This window comes from Bos javanicus, chromosome 2, assembly GCF_032452875.1.
Source record: "Bos javanicus breed banteng chromosome 2, ARS-OSU_banteng_1.0, whole genome shotgun sequence".
In the NCBI taxonomy this organism is placed as follows: Eukaryota; Metazoa; Chordata; class Mammalia; order Artiodactyla; family Bovidae; genus Bos; species Bos javanicus.
This window is the reverse complement of record NC_083869.1, coordinates 133,963,985-133,980,692: the sequence shown is the minus strand read 5'-3', so window position 1 is coordinate 133,980,692 and position 16,708 is coordinate 133,963,985. Positions and strand designations below refer to the sequence as shown.

Sequence of the window (16,708 nt, the reverse complement as noted above, 5' to 3'; positions counted from 1 at the left end):
AAGTCCACCTAATCCTTTTGATTAATTTAACTCAGAGGCTCAAGGGTTCCCAGGGGTGGGGATGGGGAGGGGCAGCATACGGGGAACCCAGGCGAAGTGGTGGCATCTGAGTTCTTTGTGTCCCTCTTCTCGGTCCAGTGGGACCCAGAGCACCAGGCACAGGCCAGCCTGCTGTCTCCGAGGAGCTCTGAGGGCTCCAAGGATGAGCGGAGAAACCAGCCTGGCCTGGGTGGGCCCAGGAAGGCTCGCCAGGGGAGGACTTGACCCTGGGGGCCCTGCTGGGTGAGCAGCAGTGCCCTGAGGCTCCTTTTTCTCTATCATCATCGTCATGACATCATCATCAGTAATTAACAGTAATAATAGCAATCCTTCACGTGCCCTTTACAGGCTCCAGATTCCTCTGAAAGTCGTTATTCCATTCTGTTCTCAAAGCACCCAGTGAGGAATGCAAGGATGCATCACTGTCCTCATTTTCACCTTGAGACAGTGGAGTCCAGAGAGGGAAGGCAACGGGCCCAACGCCATGCAGCGAGGGCGGAGACAGACCTCAGAATCCAGGTGTCAGGCCTCCCAGGAAGGACTCTGGGCCAGACCAGAGCTGCCCCGGGGGCCCTGCAGACCCCCTCCCAGTGTGTCTTCCTCCCCACCCCTCTCCAGGAATGAGTGTGGCACAGTGGTGCGGCCTCTTTCGAGTTACTGAACCTCTGAGCTCCATTTCCCTGTTTGTAGAAGAGCCAACAGTGCCCGCTTCCTAGGTCTGCATGAGGCTGGCACACAGAAGAATGAGACAGACCTAACATGGGGTGGGAGATTCTTCCCCTGAGAAGGGCCAAGAGGAGGTGGGAGATCCCTTCCAGGGCCTAAGTCACAGGCCCCAGCCCCACTCTCTAGAGCTCTCTCTGCATCTTCCAGCCTTGCTCTCCCCACTCAGCATCCAGAAGGTTGTTATGACAACCACAGCATCCTAGTGTGACCCTCCATTCTTTTCTCTTTTTTAAAGTGAGTATTTTTGTTTCTTTCCTTTTTATTTACTTATTTTGCCCGTGTGGGATCTTAGTTCCCTGACCAGGGATCGAACCCGCACCCCCTGCAGTGGAAGCATGGAGCCCTAACTCCTGGAGCTCCAGGGAAGCCCCTAGGTCTTCTCAGTCAACAGAGACCTGTAGGGGCCTGCTCTGCCTTTCCCGGTCTAGGTTCCCACCCAGGTGTCTCTCTGGGCCTGTGGAGTTCCCAGATCCATGCTGAATAAGGGGCAGGAAGGACAGGAAGACAAGGGGAGAAATAAATGCAGAATTCCATGAGACACCTAGAAAGCCCGAAGTCATTGGGTGGCAAGGCTCTGAGGCTGGGCAAGCTCTGGTATCAGAAGCACCTTGAACCTATCCCCCATCGGTCATTTGCTGATTGCGTGCATGACTTTGATTCCAGCCTGCCCTATTATTAAGGAATATTCTTCTCGGTACAAAGTTATCTTTAAAAACCGAATTCAAGGAAACTGATCTTCTTGTAAAGGGAATACACGTATCACATCCTATAAACAGGTGTGCGCACGCTAAGTCTCTTCAGTCGTGTCTGACTCTTTGCAACCCCATGGACCATAGCCCGCCAGGCTCCTCTGTCCATGGGATTCTCCAGGCAAGAACACTGGGGCGGGTTGCCATGCCCTCCTCCAGGGGATCTTCCCCACCCAGGGATGGAACCTGCCTCTCTTGTGTCTCCTGCAGTGGCGGGCAGGTTCTTTACCACTGGCGCCACCTGGGAAGCCCACAGACAGCTGGGACCCATACAAACCAATATCCTAAAAACAAACGAGGTCATTAAATTCTACCGGAGACTAGTGTGGGCAGAAAGAACTTGAAGCCTGTCCTCTCCTTGTTAAAAAGAGAGACCAATGGTGCTAAAGACATTCTGTCGTTTTGGGTGGCCACCAGCCCTGTGTGGCGATGCAAGTTTGCAGAAAAATGGAAATAACATGAAAAACTCAGATCTTGTGCTAGACACATTTCAAGCGCTCAGAACCACAGGCGGCTGATCCTGCCTGTGGAACAGCGCAGACCTGGAACATCTCCATCATCACAGAAAAGTTGTGTTAGATGGCACTGCTTTAAACTGAACTGAGACTTAATCAGGCTGGAGATTCTCCCAGGACAGGGCTGTGCCTCCGCCATCAGACTGGGGCTCGCATCTCCTCCCCGGTCTGACCTCACAGCTCTGAGTTCAATCTCTGCCTGTAGGCGTTGCCTGGGCAACCCTGCTCCTCGCCTCAGCTGCTGTCCGAGCCCAAAGTCCCCAGGAGAGGACAGAGTCGGTTGTCCCATTCCCCGTCTGTGGGCGGGCCTCCCTTCCTGCCAACCTCTGCTTCCTCCTTCTGAGGCCCCAAGGGCCCTCTCTCCTTGTCAACGTCAGAAAACTGAAGCTATGCAGTGAGTTTCAGGAAATGAATCCTTGGGATTAGTTGTATTTGGCTCTGAGCCCCAGCCATGCTGGGGAAGGCACCCCAGATGCCAGCTGTGCCCGTCAAGGCCTCCTCTCGGTGATGGGGAGCTGGGCAGCTGGGAGAGGGCAGAGGGAGGGGCTGGACCCACCCCAGGTCCCTGCCTTTAGGGGTGAGACGGGCAGCGATGAAGGCACGTCTCCCTTGCCGTTGGTTCCTTGCTGCGTGGCATCATCATCGGTGGCCAGTGAAAAGCAGGGATGACTTCCCACTGGCCATGTTAGCTAAGTCCCTTCAGTCCTGTCCGACTCTTCGTGACTCCCTGGACTCTAGCCCACCAGGCTCCTCAGTCCATGGGATTCTCCAGGCAAGAATGCTGGAGGGGGTGCCATATCCTCGTCCAGGGCATCTTCCTGACCCAGGGATCGAACCCAAGTCTCTTATGTCTCCTGCATCGGCAGGCGGGTTCTTCACCACCAGCGCCCCCTGGGAAGATGGCCACGTCAGCAGGACGGGGGAGAGAAGATCTGGGGGAAAGGGGGCTTTGCCCGAGACCTGCCAGCCGTGGGCGCCGCCCTACGACAGCATCACCCACCGTGCCCTTTGCACACGCTCTCCCCCCGGCCCGGCAGGCCTGTTCCTTCACCCTCACTCGGCACCTAAGAGGCAGCATTAGGCGTTGTGCTGTTTTCAGGGTTGGGAGAAGGTTGTCCCTTGTGGGAGGAGCCTCGACCTGTCCCTGTCGCCAGCCTTTGAAGCCACTGGGTAGGAACGGGACGGGAACCAGGGAAGCAGGGCCTGGGTGGGATCTGGACGCTCGCTGAGACTGTGGGCGCTTCAGTTACTTCTCTGTGACTCAGTTCCTCCCATCTGTAGTGCAGGCACATGCACTCTGAGGCTCGACTCAGGCTATCTCCTGGAACACAGCTTGCGTTCATAGTCCGTGCGTGGCACGCGGCTGGTGCTGCATCGGTGCTCCGCAGAGGGAAGGAGAAAACGTAGAATACTTCCAGGAACACTGAAGGTGGAGATGGAAAAGGAGGGCGAGGAAAGCGAAGCAGGAAAAGGGAGACGCAGGCGTGGGGAGGGGGGAATCGTCCCTGCCTGCTTTCTCTCCTCCCGTCCTTGGTTTCCTCTTCTCACCAGCCCCCTTCTCCCTGCTCCCTCTAGGTCCCCCGGCACTCCTGAGGGTGCAGTTTCAGAGCCCCAGCGAGCCCCTTGCTAGCATTCCTTCTGCCAGATCAGGGATGGGCAAGAGGCCCAAGCTTTGTGGGCAGAGAGTCAGTTCAGTCCCCAAGGTATGTTCAGCTCTGACAGTTGAGGAGCTTGATCAAGCCCTTCTTGCAGCCTTCCTCACCCAGACGTGGAAAAGGAGTAGATACCTGGCCTGACAGCCCATCCAGAGTCAGGAAGTGGGCTGGCCCCAGACCCCTGAGCTCTCTCTGCAAAGGAAGCAAAGGCCTTCACCCACTCCTAGGCTCCAGGGTGGAAACACTGGGGATGATGGGGTGGGAGTCATAGTCATGACCAAGATCACCAGGTGGGGTCTCCCCCTCCAGCCTGGAAGATCACTCAGTGATCCTGGAATGTCCCAGCAAGGGCCTGGGTGTGGAAGTCACACAGTCTTAACCTTTCATAGAGAAGAATGGGGGAACCGAGACCCAAGGTCAGAGTTCAGGGCATCTGGGAGAGAACCAAGCCTGGAATCCACGCTCCCTGGCTGCCAGCTCCGGGCACAAGCGTCTGCCCGCTTCCTTGGTCCTCTCCTTTCTTCCTGCTCTCCTTAGTCTCTGCAGGGTTTTCCCAAAATGCGATCGCATCATTGTCTAAGTGATTGTCATTTAAAAAATATTAAACTGTAAACAAATTTCAAAAAGAAAACAAAAGTCCTGTCATCCTGAAGGTTCGCGTTTGTTCACCTGTCGAGTGTAGAGTTCCATAATGTGCTACGCATGCTTTCTCCAAAAGTGGGTTTCGGTTCTGCACGCTGGTTTGTGCCTTGTCTTCTTTTAAAAGTCACGTTGATTGAGGTACAGTGAATAAATGGGAAAAATTCTCCCCTTTTTGGAGAATTCAGTGCTAGGAATTTTGACAAATGTGCTTCATCATGAAACCATCCCCCGAGTCCTATGTCATGAACATACTTTCGTGTCAGTGGTAAGAACCTAGATGCCCAACTACAGGGTTTTGTGTTTTTAATGGCTGGACCATAAGGTATTTAACCCGTCCCCTAGGGTGGGCAGGGAGGTTGCGTCCCAGTCTTCCCTCTGATAAACAGCGCCGTGAGGGGCGTCCTTCCTGTACTCAGAGGGATCTGACCCTCAGTGCCGTGGAGGCCTGGAGGTGGGCACACAGCTCCTGTCCGTCTCACTGGGCCCCCGCCCTCTCCTGCCCTCTTGCTTGGCCATAGGGAACCGTCTGGACGAGGGCTCAGACGTGGAGTCAGAACCCGACCTCCCTCTGAAGCGTAAGCAGCGCCGCAGTCGGACCACATTCACGGCCGAGCAGCTGGAGGAGCTGGAGAAGGCCTTCGAGAGGACCCACTACCCAGACATCTACACCCGAGAGGAGCTGGCGCAGAGGACCAAGCTGACCGAGGCGCGCGTGCAGGTGAGGGGCACCGGGCTTTGCGCTGCGGGCGTCATCTGGAGGGGCTTCCCCGGCAGCTCTGTGGAAAAGAACCCGCCTGCAGTGCAGGAGCTGCAGGAGACATGGGTTCGATCCCTGGGTGGGGAAGATCCCTGGAGGAGGCAGTGGCAACCCACTCCTGTATTCTTGCCTGGAGAATCCCATGGACAGAGGAGCCTGGTGGGCTACAGTCCATGGGGTCACAAAGAGTCAGACACGACTGAAGTGACTAAGCACGCACCATAGCACACAAGTCATCTGGAGACCGGGATTGAGAGAGGCGGTGGCCAGGGTCAGGGTGTTTAGTGGGCCCCCTGGAGTAGGAGTGGGGATTTTGTGGCAAGTAGTCCATGGGCTGTGTAGACAAGTAATGCCCCAGCACTTGATACAGAGTAAACGGGCAGCAAGTGTTAATCGATTGACTAACCAATCCTCGGACAGCCCCAGGGAAGCCAGGAGGGGCTGTGAGGACTTGGAATGCCTCCCTCCTCTTGCCGACAAGAACTTCAGGGAGATGAAGGAAGGAGGGATAGAGAGAGAGGAGGAAAGGGCAAGGGACAGAGGAAAGAAGGACATGAGTTCAGCCACAAGAGAGGGAGCTCAGGAAATAAACACTTCCAAATCTCTGAGGAGGAGAGGAAAGATTCAGGACAAAACTTTCCAGAACAGACCTAGCTTCCTAGGGTGGGTAATGAGTTTCCGGTTATGGGAAGCATGCAAGCTGCCTGGGCACGTATTCCTGGCCAGTTAGAAGCATCTGGGGAAGGGTGAGCAGACTTTGAACACCCTGTGGACATCCACGCCCGCAAAGTGCCGGTGCCCGATCGGTGGGCCTGCTGAAGGTGGGGCACAGGAAGAGCCGCGTCTGTCTAGGGTTCAAGGCCTGCAGTGGGGATGGGGGGAGGACCCGCCTCCTCTCCCCGAGCTGAGTTCTCAGATTGCACGATGTCTGTAGTTCTCTAAGGCAGAGTCTCTGGGGGCCTGGCTGGGTCGGGGGGTGGGGAGGAGCGGAGGAGGAATGGGGGGCTGATGAACAGCTCCTATGGGAGCCCGTCTTGGCCTGGCCCCTCTGTGAATGGGGAGCTGAGTCTGCCGAGGGGCTGCCCCCAGCTGCTTGCTGGGGGCTCTTCTGTCTTATCCAAGAGGGATCCGAGAGCTTCTGTTGGGCATCTGCCTTGGGGCAGCGGCTGGGGGCTCCTCCCACGGGACCCCAGGGAACCTCAGACCCCCTTGTCAGGCCAGGGTGGTCACTCATCACAGGCAGAGACTGAGCAGTGATATGGCACTGGGGATGTGTGCGCAGAGCTCAGGCCTGTGGGTGCCAAGCCCAGGCTCTTTCCATCTGGGAAGGAGAAACGGACTCCGAGCCTGGCATTTGAAAGCAGCAAAGTGCTAGAAGCAAAGGGGCATTTCAGCGCTTCGGGGACCAGCATACCTCCCTCTGCCCACCCGCCCCCCTCCCGGAGTGGGAGGCCCTGGGCCGCCACGCAGGGAGACCCCAGGGGGCGCGGATGGGCGGCACAGCCAGCTCGGCTCGTCCCAGCCCCCTCCCCTTGGGGTGACACCCGAGCTGCCGGCCGGGCCTCCCTCCTCCGCCTCTGATCCCCCTGCAGCTGTTCTCCTGGGCACATTCCTGGGTGCTTTCTCATTCCCGCGTCTGGCGGCCACGGCTGCTTCCCACCACCTTGAAGCCTGACCGCTCCTTGTAAAACATCCTGGCTGTCAGGGCAGTGCTTTTATTGGCCCAGGGGACTCAGAAACAGGTGTCACTCAAGGTCCAAGGGTGAGGGGGGGGGGCTGAGAACAGGGGGAGCAGCAGAACCCAGGCACATCCCCGGCGCGGGGGCCAAGGTAGCCATGCTCCACGTGCTGCTCCCCTTGCAGACCCTCAGTGCTCCAGGGCGGGGCTGGCTCTCCCCCTACTCGTGGCCTGAGAACTGGGCCTGATCCCAGAAAAAAAGGGATCGATACATGTTGAGTTTTAAAGAATGAACAAAGACTGACCCCCCCGCCCCCAAATCAAGACAGGAATAATAGAGCATTTGGCCTGGAGAAGAGAAGGCTTGGAGGACGCAGTTGCTCTGCGAGGCCCTGGAGTGGGGCTGGGGAGGGGGAGACCAGGAGCCGCAGGCTGGGTTCCCACTGGTTTCTGCCTCTGATGAGCTCTATCACCCTTGACAGATCAGTTTCCTCTCCTGATACTTAATCTCTCATCCATAAATAAAGGGGCCAAACTAAATGAGCATGAAGGCTCCTTAAAGTTCTAGGATCCCGACTTACTGACAGTCAGAGCTGCCTTGGGGGGGTGATAAGATCCCTGTCACCAGAAGTGTTCAAGCCAAAGTGCGATGTCCGGGGGATGGGAGGCCCCGGTGAGAGGGTTCCTGCTGTGGACGGGGCGGCAGGGGCCTTGAAGCCCTCTGAGCACTGCTTCGATTTTAGGGCTGGATACTTCTGCGGTCTTGGCCTCTGATTCTAAGAGCCTGTAGTTCAAGGATTTGACAATCCTGTGTCATCTCATTTCAGTGGCACTGGGAGGTGCCAGAGTGGTTCAGATGCCTTGGTGCAAATTCCAGCTCCATCACTTCCTCCCTCGCCCTTGGTTTCCTTCTCTGCAAAACGGAGATGATGGTAACAGGGTCCGCTTCGTTCTGAGGACTACATGATAACGTGGAAACAGACTCACACAGTCAGGGAGTGCCCGGCGCAGGGGCTGTGATTAGTAAAGGTCACCTATTCTTAGTGGGCCCAGTGCTCCACCCTCGAAACTCCAGGCTTATTCATCTAGCAGTCATACTGGGCACCTCCTGTGTGCCAGGCGCTGTTCTAGGCACCAGGGACCCGGCAGACAGAAATCCCTGCTGTCCCAGGGCTGGCGTCCAAATCAGCAAGAAAGCTGGTAGGCACAGGTCGGGCAGGGCCCTGGCACTCCTGTGTCGCCCCTTCTGCCTCCCCTCCAGCCCTGCCCCCCAGCAGAGGGTCAGGCACCTCCCTCGGAAGCCCGCAGGGCACTGTGTGGGGTTATATGGTACCCCCAATGTTGGGCGGAGATGCCCATCTCAGTCTGCAGAAAGCCCCGCCACCGGGAAGGGTGGGTAAGGCGCATGAGGCAGGACACGTGCCTGGTGACCGGTGACTCCTTTCCTCGGAGGAGTCTTCATTTCTAAACATCTGAGGGCCCGACCCCCACCTCGCAGACATCTTCCTTGCAGGTAAACAAGTCTGATTCGTCCTGAGCTCCGAGATTCCGAAGTCTGCGTGTCTCTTCTAGAAACAGAGGCTGAGAGCTGAGAGGCCCCAAGGCCAGCCCAGGTGTCTCCCACAAGGCCTGGGAGAACATCCCGTCCTCCAGATGAGCAGCATCCAGGGGCCAGGGCTGCGTGCAGCTCATCTGGTCCCAGTTTGGAGCCCTGCTGTTTGCTTGGGGGTGGGCGGGCGGGAGCTCTGAACTGAATCCCATTTGGGAGGCACTGGAGGGACTCTCTAATTAATAACTTAAACTGAATCTTTTCGTTACGCTGGATGACATTCATGATGCCTTTCTCGTGTGCCAGGCACACCGCTCAACGCCTATATGCGTTATCTTCATCATCCTTACCGTGATCCTAAGAGGCAGGGACACTCAGTCTCTCCATTTTACAAATGAGAGACCTGACCTTTCACTAGCAGAAGCGAATTCCTAAAGACACAGGTAATAAGCGGCTGTCCTGGGACCCAAGCCCGAGTCTGTCTGTGTGCTCCTTTCCTCGGGGCTGCATTGGAAGAAGGGCCAGATGAGACGTTCAACTCAGTCATCAGCCTCTTCTTATAGCGCCCTGCTCCCAGGGCAGGATGTGGGGAGAAGGACCAAAAAGGAGTAGTAAAACTCAGCCTCTGCTTCCAAACGGCTCAGTCCTGATCAAAGATTCTGGGTGGGGCTCTGCGTCCACCACCGTCCCTCTGGGAGCCTCCGTTTCTCCACCTGTAAACAGGAAGCCTGCAGTCCGTACTGGCTAAGAGCCCTTCCAGTTCAGACGTCGGAGGCTTTCCAGCAAAATAAGTGTTGGAGATGCTGTTCTAAATAAGCACGTTGCCTGTGTTAGCTGCCTTGAGGTCCAGAACCACCGAGAGGGTAGGGGCTCTCATGTGTGCGTGTGCTTGGCCGCTCAGCTATGTCTGACTCTCTGCAACCCTACGGGCCGTAGCCCGCCAGTCTCCTGTGTCCATGGAGATTCTCCAGGCAAGAACACTGGAGTGGGTTGCTGTGCCTTCCTCCAGGGGATCTTCCCAACCCAGGGGTCAAACCCGGGTCTCCTGTGGCTTCTGCACTGGCAGGTGGATTCTTTAAAACTGAGCCTATTAGCAGCAAAGAAAGTGAGGCTCAGAGGAATAACAGAATTTGCCCATCTTAGCTACGAGGCAGAGGCAGGATTCAAATTCAGGCAACTGATCAGACTCCAGAGCCCTTCCTCTTGTGCCACGTTACACTTTGTGAGGATGGAGATGCCTGCTGGGCTGGGGGCAACCCCGTGGAAATAGGACAGTGAGGAAGAAGAGGAGAGAGAGGAAAGCAAAAGGCATGTCCTCTCCTCCAGGAAGTCCTCCTGGCTTCTGGGAGGAGTTGGAAGCCCCTCCTCATGGCACCTCGAATGCCAGCCCATCTAAGCTGACTGTACTGAAGAGCATCTGTCCTTTGACGTGTCTGTCATGTGGCCAGGCCAAGGGCAGCTTGAGGGCCAGGACCGTGTCCTGCTCACCCCCTGTCCTTCCTGTCCTGCTTGACGCAGAGGGAGTCCCGGGAGCTGCTGGAGATGGGAAGGAGGGAAGTAAGGAAAGCAGGAGCGAGGCGGCCAAGGAGAGAAGGCGGGAGAGCGTTCCCGCCTTAGCTGAGTCCTCTTTATCTGCAGATGACCCTCGCTGAACAAACAAAACCACAGCAGAGCGTCCCAAACATAAACCATTCTCCACCGTCTTCAGGATTTGGGCCACTTTTGCATATCCATGTCTTCCTTTACTTAAAAAAAATAAAATCAGTGTATTTTAAAATAAACATGCATATCACTCTCAGGGGCCTCCCAGTTGGCACAGTGGTAAGGAATCCACCTGCCAGTGCAGGAGACATGCGTTCAATCCCTGGGTTGGGAAGGTCCCCTGGAGAAGGGAATGGCCACCCACTCCAGTTTTCGTGCTTGGAGAATCACACACACAGAGGAGCCCGTCAGGTTACAGTCCATGGGGTCGCAAAGAGTCAGGACTGAGCAGCTGAGCGCACACGCGTGCACACACACATCCCTCTCATGAAAGGAAGGCAACCAGAAACATGCAGGGAACACTAGACAATGTGGCACGGTTTCCAGGAAAGTATCACCTGGCGGGGCATCCTCCCTGGGCTTTAAAAAGGGAGGTTGATGCATGTTGTGTGTGTGAAAGTTGCTCAGTCATGCCTGACTCTTTGCGACTCCATGGAATTCCCCAGGCCAGAATACTGGAGTGGGTAGCCTTTCCCTTCTCCAGGGGACCTTCTCAACCCAGGAATCGAACTGGGGTCTCCTGCATTGCAGGCGGATTTCTTACCAGCTGAGCTCCCAGGGAGGCCCTGATGAGCATTAGGAAGGCATGAAGGACGTTGAGCACCCAGTTGAGACCTTCTCTTCCACACACCCCAGGCCCGGAAGAGATGGGAGCGGTTCAAGGTTATCTAATGTCTGTGTCACTCGCCTCTGGGGAGGTGTCTCCACCTTGGAGTGTAGGAGCCCCAGCCTTTGGGAAACGCTGATTTAAAACAGAGCTGTTCAGAGGGCCTCAGTCAGCCTGGCCAGTGTTCATCTGCCCCGGACGCCCCTGAGGAAGCCCTCTCTGCCCTGGGGAGGTGGGAGCAGCCAGGACCTGCATTTTATGCAGAAGCCAGTTTTTTTATCTTTATTTGGCCACCACATCTCCTTTCTTTGTGAACCCTAAACGGGTCAGAGCCAGCAGCTCTGTTCATCCAGCTCAGAAAACCAAATTCCATCTCTTGCCTCAGAGAAAAGACAAATGATCCGAGGGGACACAAACACCCCGACACCCCTGTTCAGACTCCCCCTCCCACAGGTCAGCAGACACAGACTAGAGGTTTGAGGGTCTCAAGTGATCTGTGCCAGGGGAGGCCTAGGTCTTCACCCTTGAAGGGGAGGACTCCCCACTGGGCCTTGCAGAGGGAGGAGGGCAGCAGCAGCAAAGACACACCAGAGTCACCTCTGCCTCCCACCATCCATTCATTCATTCAATGAGGATTCCTACAGAGGTGTGAGCAGGGGGCCAGGATTGCTTGGCCTCTGCCTGTGGGGCTTAGGGCCAGAGGGGAGACAAGAAAAACAGATAAAGACAATTATTGTTTGGGTAAGGGAGCTCACAGTTGGAGGCCTCCTGAGAAAAGGAGGTGGGGACTGGCCTAAAGTGCTTTTGAGGCAGGCAGTCCGCGCTGGAGCAGGAGGAGGCGTTTCTGCGAGCCCTGCAGGCCAAGGAGCCAGCACAGGGAAGAGTGTTTGAGATGGAGGGAACAGCATGTGCAAAGTCCAAAGGTGGAGAAGCACCTTCTCTCAGGAGCCCCGTTTTGCACACTCATTCTCATATTTCACTGGCCCATCCCAGGGAACTTGTTGCAAATCCAGACCAGAGAGTTCTAGAAAGTCAGACTGACTGAACTTTGAACCTCACATCATTACAGACCAGCCATGTGGCCGTGGGCACGTGATTCCACCTCTGGGAGCCTCAGTTTCCCCCTGGGTCAATGGGACTAGGAGGGCCTCATGGGTCTGCGTATGGACAGATGCAGGAAACGCTAGCACAGGGCTCGGAGGAAAGGGAGACTCAAAGATGTTAGGTTATCAATCAGTCCCTGTGTTTGGGGGTGGGGGTGGGGGTGGGGGTGGTGGGCTTTCCTAACTCAGGGGGCCTGTGCAGCGTAAGCCAAGCAGGGCCTCAGACTCCAGACACAGAACAAGCTTTTGCTTCTGAGTCTGGCAGGTGGGTCTCATTCAGGTGGGTTCTGGATGTGTGGCCTTCCTTGGGGGCTTCCTGGAGGAGATGAGGAGTGTGCAACATGGATGAACAAGGATGGTCACCCACTGACTTCCTTCAGGGCAGGAGCAGCTGCAGGGAAAGAGCACTGGGCTGAGAGTCACTCGGGCCACGCTGTCATGCGGGCAAGCCCCCCACCCCCTCTCTGGGGCTCAGTTTGCCCCTATGTAAAATGGGGATCATAACAATGACTTCGTCCCTGGGTAGTGAGGTCATGAGGACAGAATGGGATCCTGCCCATGAACGTGCTTTGCAAACTGTCCTGAGCTGCAGGACGGTGGGGCTGTCCTCGGAGGAGGACACTGGCTGGACCCAGGGTGATGGCGCAGGGGCCCGGTTCTAGCTGTGCCTCAGCGCCCTGCCGGAAACCAGGCTGAGGGCTCAACGCTCGGCTCTCTGTCCCCCAGGTCTGGTTCAGTAACCGCCGTGCCCGCTGGCGTAAGCAGGCAGGAGCCAACCAGCTGGCAGCGTTCAACCACCTTCTGCCAGGTGGCTTCCCGCCCACTGGCATGCCCACGCTGCCCCCCTACCAGCTACCGGACTCCACCTACCCCACCACTACCATCTCCCAAGGTGAGTCTCAGCTGCATCCGGGCCACGTCCCTCACCGCCCCGCCCTTTCACCCGCCCCGCCCTTTCACCCGCCCCGCCCCTTCACCCGCCCCCCATTTATCTTCCCCCCACCCCGCCCCCACCCACTCCTTCCCTCCTCAACAAAGAAGGAATAAAAAGCGTTTTCTTTGGTGGGAGGAGGGGAGAGAGGTGGTTTTCCTTGCTCTTTCATGACCGTGTTTGTCTGCGTTGATGTGGACAGTGAAGATAAAAGAGATGGTGTCCTGCTCTTGAACCTCTTCCCTCTGCATCCAGGTGAAGATGAGCAAGGTCGCCTCCATGCGCACGTTTAACAGAGCTTCTCAAACTATAAAAGTCACATGAATCTCTTGGATCTTACTAAATTTCAGAAGCGACGGTGGTGGGCCCTGTAGGTAGAGAAGGGTAGCACCCCTCCTCCCTGGCCCATGCCCCCTGGTCTGCCCTCTGCCCGCTCCCTCCACTCCACCCCGCCAGCACAGCAGGAACCCACTGCTTGACTTCTGTCTCATGGAGGAGCCCCATGGCTTCCTCTTAGAGGACTGGCAGGCTGGAGTTCTAGAAGCTGGGGAGAGAGGCCTCTTTGTGATTCCTGATGAGAAACTGAACCATCGCCCACGGTGGAGGTCCCGTCTGCTGGAAGACCACGTAGCGAGGCTGTGACAGAGAAGAGCAGCCCAGCAGCTGGGATCAGAGTGGCGATTCAAACCCTGGCCCCCTGCTCCCTAGCCACATCACCGTGCACAAGGGCGGGCCCTGGGCCCATTGAGCCTCAGTTTCTTCATCTGTAAAATGGGAATCATTCTTGCTTCATCCCCTTAGATGGGATTTGTGAAAGCACTGGTGATTTTGGTGCTCACCAGATGTTATCCAGCAGCCCCAAGCAGACTGACAGAGTCCTCAAGGAGATCTGACTTTTAGCCCAGATAAGGTTTATTGAGCACCTACTATGTGCCAATCACGGAGAACAGGGCCAGTGCGCAGTAGGTGCTGAGAAGTTGTCTGGAATGTTGCTCGTTATCGATCGAGACCTGCCAGTTCCTGGTGTCCTGCTCAGAAGCCAGCTGTCCCATCCCCAGTAGTGAGAGAAGGCAGCCCCCTCCCCACCGCCTCTGCTGGATGGAGGTCCAGAGAAGGGCGCTGGGGACCTGCCTTCCAGACGGGCGGTGCCTGCCCTGCTTGGCCTTCTGGGGCCAGGCCGCTGGCTCAGGCCCTCTGCTGGCTGTCTCTGCAGACGGGGGCAGCACCGTGCACCGACCCCAGCCGCTCCCGCCGTCCACCATGCACCAGGGGGGCCTGGCCGCGGCGGCTGCAGCCGCGGACACCAGCTCTGCCTACGGAGCCCGCCACGGCTTCTCCAGCTACTCCGACAGCTTCATGAACCCGGCGGCCGCCTCCAATCACATGAACCCCGTCAGCAACGGCCTGTCGCCTCAGGTAGGGGGCCCCGCCTCTCTGTCCAGGGTCCCAGGGGCCAGAGGCTTGCCAGCCCATCCAGCGAGGGTTCAGGGGGACACAGGTGGCTCTCTCTTGGGGAGGAAGTCTTGGTCTCCCCCACATCGCTGGCTGTTGGTCAACTCGAGAGGGTTTGCGTGGGAGGAGGGGTGGGGGGTGGGCTCCTCCGGCCTTCACTTGTCATTGTTCTGTGAGCCTTTCACCCTGGGTTTGTCATCTGCAAGTCTGGTGACCCAGTGGGCAGTTGCAGAGAAAAGGTTTCCATCGCAGGTTTCCATACTTGTCACCACCCAGAGCTTGTTAATCTGGCCCATCACCTGCTTCATGACTGTGCAGACCATAACAGTCAGGCGTTTTCAGTGCATTGATGGAAGCCTTGCGTTGTTTCCTAGGGGATGCGAACTGTGGTTGCGGCTTTGTTCTAGAAGCAGTCCTTCTTAGATTCCATCCTGGGCTCCATCTCCCACCTTTGGTCACCAGGAGTGACCAAAGAGTGAAAGGCAAGACCATGACCTACTGGTGGAGAGAATCAGTCGGGCAGGGATGTGGGGCGGAGGCATGATTCTAGTGCGGGAGCTCTGCTCCCACTGGGTCTTGGAACTCTGTTCCCTCACATGTGATTGGCTGCTGGCTAAGTCACTCCATGGCTGATGGAGCTGTTAGAAGTGGTGGGACCATCTTTAGATGAAGCGGGAAAGACAGGCTGGAGCTGATGTGGTTATTGGTGAGCCCGGGGAGCAGGACTCAGTGATGCTTGAAATCAGAGCGAACTGGAAGAACTGTTGAGTTCATTTTTGTTGCTATAACAGGCTCTCAGACATCCACAGGGAAAGAATTAAATCCAAGATTCATTTTACCCTGCCTCCCACCTTCTGAGACACCTCTCTCGTGTCTGTGGTGAGAATATGTGTGATGCAAACTTATCTGAACAGCTGTAAGAACAGGCGAGGCTTGGAGTGGGGGTGGGATCCCAGCCCCACTGTTCAGGGAGTTAGGCTAGTGAGCATCTTCGAGCTTTGGGGTATCCCCCATTAAACAAGAGTGATTAAATAAAGAGTTGCTAACCTCCTAAGAAGGGCCTTCTCTGCCTTTAGCATGCTAACAGGTCAAAGCAGTCAGCATAGAGGTGGGATAAAATAGAGGTCAAATAAACGTTAGTTCTCTCCCTCCCTCCCCCCGCAAGCATTGCCAGGACAATACAGTAACATGAGAAATCTGTTACGTAAAGAAAAAAGGGGACCAAAGAGAAGGTCAGCTGCACCCCTGCAAGTCACTTCCTTCCAACTACCTGATTTTGTAAATAAAGTTTTATTGGAACACAGCCATGCCCATTCATTTACATAGTTATGGCTGTTTTTGTGCTGTGATGATGGCATAGTTGAGTGGTTTCCACAGAGATCACATCATCTGGCCCGAATAGAAAAAGTAAGCCACCGTTGGTCTAAAATGTTTCCCCTGCTTAATACCCTTTAATTTTCTGCGTGTTTGGGGGATTTTTCTATTTGTCTCAGTTAATGTGGGTCACTGAGGGCTTACTGGGGCTTCCCAGATGACTCAGTGGGAAAGATTCCACCAACCAATGTAAGAGCCACTGGAGACATGGGTTCAATCCCTGAGTCAGGAAGATCCCCTGCAGGAGGAAGTGGCAACTCCAGGATTCTTGCTGGGATAACCCCATGGACAATGGACAGAGGAGCCTGGCGAACTACAGGCCATGAAGTTGCAACGAGTTGGGAGCGACGGAGCGTGCATGAGGGCTAATTGTATTTCAGTTCCATCATTTGCGTATGCTAGGAGCTAGCATCAGCCCCATCTCCTGGACAGGAAAACGGATGTGCAGAGAGCACGCACGCCAGGTCCCTTCCCCTCTCTACAGGCCAGGTTTCTTATCCATGAAATGGGGGTGATGCTAGCTCGTACCTCATAGGGTTGGCAAGGCTGACTGAGATGACCTAGGTAAAGCTCTTAGCCCAGGTCTAGCGCAGAGTTGTGAGTGCCCAGTGGACAGAAGCAGCTGAAGCCAGAGGTCCCCGGGGTGAAGCTCCAAGGCTCTCAGGCCCCACTTAGTAGGGGTAAGGCAGTCTGCCACCGGAATGTCTTCCCAGTGGAGCCTAACCGTCCTCTTTGGGGTTCAAGGCCACCACCTCCATCTCATTGGTGCCGAGGACTAACTGGCCAAGCTAACCTTCCAGAGCCAGGTTTAGACACGACAGGACCTGGAGCTGGCCGGGTAGGGATAACTGCAGAGACCCAGGATGTCCGTACCCGAGAATGGGGCCCAGGCCCAGCCTCGTGATACAAAACAAATCAGAGGAATCTGAAGAGGGGTGCTGAGTCTGAGCGGGCCCTCCAGCGCCCTTCACAAAGGGGGCACAGGACACGCTGACTGGGCTGGACCCGCACGTGAGGGCACCTGGCTCCCCTCCGCTGCTCTCCCCAGGCCCCCGTCTCATTGTGGGCTGAGCTTTAGCCCCTAAAGCAGCACTTTCGTCACAGGGCAGAGGAGAGACTAGCAAATTAAGGGGCCCCTAGCTTGGGGAGCGTGGTTCAGCACTGAGATTA

The 16,708-nt window shown here is 56.2% G+C and overlaps 1 protein-coding gene across 1 annotated transcript in view; it reads left to right on the top strand.

Annotated features, from left to right (window-relative positions):
* The window catches only part of LOC133256463 (paired box protein Pax-7), a 67,490-nt gene extending 51,173 nt beyond the window's left edge, over nt 1-16,317 (top strand). Inside the window, exons 5-8 of the mRNA XM_061431303.1 lie at nt 4,845-5,044; nt 12,508-12,673; nt 13,926-14,128; nt 16,252-16,317. Coding sequence (XP_061287287.1) covers nt 4,845-5,044; nt 12,508-12,673; nt 13,926-14,128; nt 16,252-16,317 — 635 coding nt within the window. The remainder of the gene's footprint in view (nt 1-4,844; nt 5,045-12,507; nt 12,674-13,925; nt 14,129-16,251) is intronic.
* Nucleotides 16,318-16,708: the final 391 nt, after the last annotated feature.